This window comes from Varanus komodoensis, unplaced genomic scaffold (assembly GCF_004798865.1).
Source record: "Varanus komodoensis strain SLA01 unplaced genomic scaffold, ASM479886v1 scaffold51, whole genome shotgun sequence".
NCBI classification, from domain to species: domain Eukaryota; kingdom Metazoa; phylum Chordata; class Lepidosauria; order Squamata; family Varanidae; genus Varanus; species Varanus komodoensis.
The window spans coordinates 3,270,245-3,274,122 of NW_025336100.1; the positions used below are offsets into that span (position 1 = coordinate 3,270,245).

At 33.8% G+C, this 3,878-nt stretch overlaps 1 protein-coding gene across 1 annotated transcript in view; it reads left to right on the top strand.

Annotated features, from left to right (window-relative positions):
* Positions 1–340: 340 nt before the first annotated feature.
* The window catches only part of EPHA5 (EPH receptor A5), a 262,453-nt gene continuing 258,915 nt past the window's right edge, over positions 341–3,878 (top strand). The window contains exons 1-3 of the mRNA XM_044447269.1: positions 341–586; positions 2,401–2,488; positions 3,570–3,634. Coding sequence (XP_044303204.1) covers positions 341–586; positions 2,401–2,488; positions 3,570–3,634 — 399 coding nt within the window. The remainder of the gene's footprint in view (positions 587–2,400; positions 2,489–3,569; positions 3,635–3,878) is intronic.

Below are 3,878 nucleotides of genomic sequence, written 5' to 3' on the forward strand. Positions count from 1 at the left end.
ATGTGGAGAGACATAGAGGAGATTTGGAAAATAAATGAACAGGGAGAGGGGAAATTTAGTATGATATGGGACAGAATGAAGGGTCATCAAGGGGCCTAACAATTAAAGCTGGATATGAGGTAAGGATGCAACAATCTAAGAGGATAAATGAATTAGAAAATAACTTAAATTAATTAGAAAAATATTTTATTGCAACTAGATATGATTTAATTAGAAAAGAAATCCAGCCCCCCTCCCAAAAAAATTTAGACGGTATACATATGGAAAAGGTGCAGAGAAACTTAATATATTTGAAAAGACATTTTTTTGAATATGGAAATAGAAATTCTAAATTATTAGCATGAGCCTCACAGATAAAAGGAAAGGTAATGTTGGAGTGATAGAGAATGGAGAAGGAATAAGATGTAGTAAGATGAAGGAGAAATTAAAAGCATTTCAAGAATGTTATAAAAAATTGTATACAGCCACAAATACGGTGGATACAAATAAGGTTATAGAATATGTGAAAAATAACCTGGAAAAGAAGCTTGATATACAAGACAAAAAAGAAATGGAAAGGGAAAGTACTGATGATGAAATTGAAGCGGTAATAAATTGAAAATTGGTAAAACCCCTGCAGTAGATGGGCTAGGCCCTGAATTTTATAAGTTTTTTTCCACAAATTAATGATACCCACATTGAAAATTTTGATGAATAAAATTTTGGAAGGTGAGGAGATCCCCCCATCATGGAAGGAATCTCTGACTGTTTTAATACTGAAGCCTGGAAAAGATGCGGTAAATATGCGCTCTTCTAGACCAATCTCCCTGATAAATCAAGATGCATTTTTTTTCTGCAATCCTATCTAATAGATTGTACACCTTTATTGGAGAATATATTAAGAAAGGTCAAAATGGTTTCCTGAAAGATAGACAGATGGCATATGTCTTGAGAAGAGTTCTCAGTATTATACATCTAGCTAAGAAAAATAGTTTAAAGCCCGGGATTTTATCATTAGACATTTTTAAGGTGTTTGATTCAGTGGAATGGGATACATTAAAAATTGTGATAGATAATACAGGATTTGGAGTTATGTTTAAACATTGTATAAATCAGTTATATAAAGATAACACCACAAGAGTTCTGGTAAATGATGGAATCACAGGTATAATATCTCTAGGCCAGGGAACACCTCAAGGATGCCCCTTGTCTCCCATTTTATTTGTAATGATAATTGAATTATTAGTTATTGTAATCAGGAAAGATGCGGAGTTGAAAGGAATTGGATTTAAAGAGGAAGTTAAGGTAAACTTATTTGCTGATTATACCCTATTGACGTTAAAAGACCCTGTAAAAGTTATAGACTTAAGCTGCATTTACAAGAATTTGAGGAGATAACTGGACTAAAAGTTAATTGGGACAAATCTGAAATTATGTTAACTATAGCAGAGAAGATAAGGCCAAACTGAAAAGACTTATTTGAAGGGGAAAGGAGGGATACAATAAAATATTTGGGAATTTATATTACATGGGATACACACAAAATGATGAAATTGAATATGGATTATCTTAAAAAACAAATAGAGGAATATATTAAGGCGTTTGATAAGGTCAAACTATCTTGGTTTGATAGAATTGTGGTATGCAAAATGAAGATTATTCCTAAAATTAATTTTCTTTTTTGGATGCTACCCATTAAGATTGTAGATTCTTATTTAAAAAGTTGGCAGAATATGATTAATTCTTTTTGTAATGGGGGGAAAAACTAGAATTAAGATTATGGTATAAACCCCAAAAAGAAGGAGGATTAGACTTACCAAATATCAAAACATATTATTTAGCAAATCAGATAAGATATATTTTCAATATAATGATCTATAAAGAGTTACTTTGGGGTGATGTTGAATTCAAAAAGGATAGAAATCGTGTTGAAAAAAAATTGTTTAGGGAGGATAATATTCTAGATTTAAAGAAAATAGAAAATCAATTTCTAAAGAATATGTTGGAATTTTGAAGATATAGTAGGAAGATTTTAAGCCTGGTAATTTTTCCCGGGAATTTGAAAGGTGAGTTACTAAGAATATTAAGAGAACAGAACATATTTAGACTGAAGGACTGGTTAAAATTTTTGGATAATAAAGAGAAAATGGGTCAAATATGAAGGGTTTGGAAGATGATTCAGTTACAAAACTGGGTGATGGAAACGAGGAAAACACTTGGTGAAATAAGAAAGTTAACTAAATTTGAATAACTGGTAGAGAGCACAGAGAAGGAAGATAGTAATAGGAAAGGAATTACACGTCTAATATATAAAATGCTAATAGAAGGGCAGTATGGGCGATATATACTTTTGGAAAGTTGGCAAGATGATATGAGTAAAGATATCAGTCAAGTAAACTGGTTGAAACTATGGAATAACAGAATTACAAAGAGTATGTCAATCAGAGTAAAGAATTGATTATCATTATGGTTACTGCTGCCAGATTACTAATGGCTAAAAACTGGAAAGGTATAGATTTAATCAACATTGCTGGCTGGTACAATGAAATGTGGAACTTAGCCATTAATGATAAATTAACATGTGATTTGAAAATTAGGAGAGGGAAAATAAATGATTTTACAAGTATATGGAATGGTGGGTTTTGGTGTGTTTTTTTTTTACTATATGTATTAGAGAAAGATAAAGGGAAATATCCAGCAAAAGATTTGCTGAATTTTTGGAGAGACATGGGGTATATCGGTCATCTTTTGTAAGTTTTGCTTCCAAGGGTCATGGGAACACTGTGTTATATATAGTTTTAGTTTAGGATGTTACGTATATTTTTAGCCTATGCTATGTATCATTTTTAGTCGATGTATTATATGTTATTTGTATAATTTTGTTATGTAGTTTTTGTAAATAAAATAAAATAAAATAATTAAAAAGGATCACTACTTAGGCCCCATATGAAGCTTTGTAAAATAGATCTGCCTTGGATCTCAAGTGAAGTGTGGCTTGTCCAAAGTGGTGTGAAGCTAAGTGACCATTTTCTGTGCACACCATTATTAGCCAGTGATTCTGGTTCCTGCCCCAGTCTGTGTGCATTGCTTGTTCTGTTTACATCATATATACGCACATAATCCAATGCCAACGACCTGAAGTACGTAATTTATACCCTCCCTGATTTGGCTCAAGTTTTAGCTTGTTCAGAACTGATTATTTAGAATACCAAGGCAAAACGAACCACTGAGTATTGAACTGCAACTTGAAAGATCTGGGTTCTAGTCCCAAGTTGGCCATGAAGCTGCCTGGGTGACTTTGGGTCAGTTGCTGACTCTCAGCCTAACCCACTTCACAGGATTGTTGTGAGGATAAGATGGAGAGGATGATGACCATGGTTTCCTTACAAGAGGAAAGAAAGTAGACAAAACCACAGCCCCACCCTAGAAGTTCCCTTACGTGGCTTATCAAGCCTGACAGATTTGGTTTATTGCAGGTACACACAGTCTGACATTTTGGTTATTTTTCGCTTGTGACAACAGTGATTATTTGACATCCTCCCCACACCCATTCACATTCAGTAAAATATCATTTCCTTTATTTCTTCCAGTGAATTTACTGGACTCAAGGTCAGTAATGGGAGATCTTGGATGGATCGCCTATCCAAAGAATGGGGTAAGTCTGTTATTCATTTCTATACAACCCCACAGCTGAAGCCCCTCTTCTGCCACTTGATGCCCTTTTTCATGCAAGGTGTAGAGCTTCAAATTTGTCAACAAATGGAACCAAAAAGAATTTAAATGAGGATGGGACCCCTGAGCTTACTCAGGTCTTGCTTAGCATAGCTTTCATATATGGTTCTTATTCCTGAGTAGCTAGAGGGATATCAGCCATTATACATTTATGCACACCCTTTTTC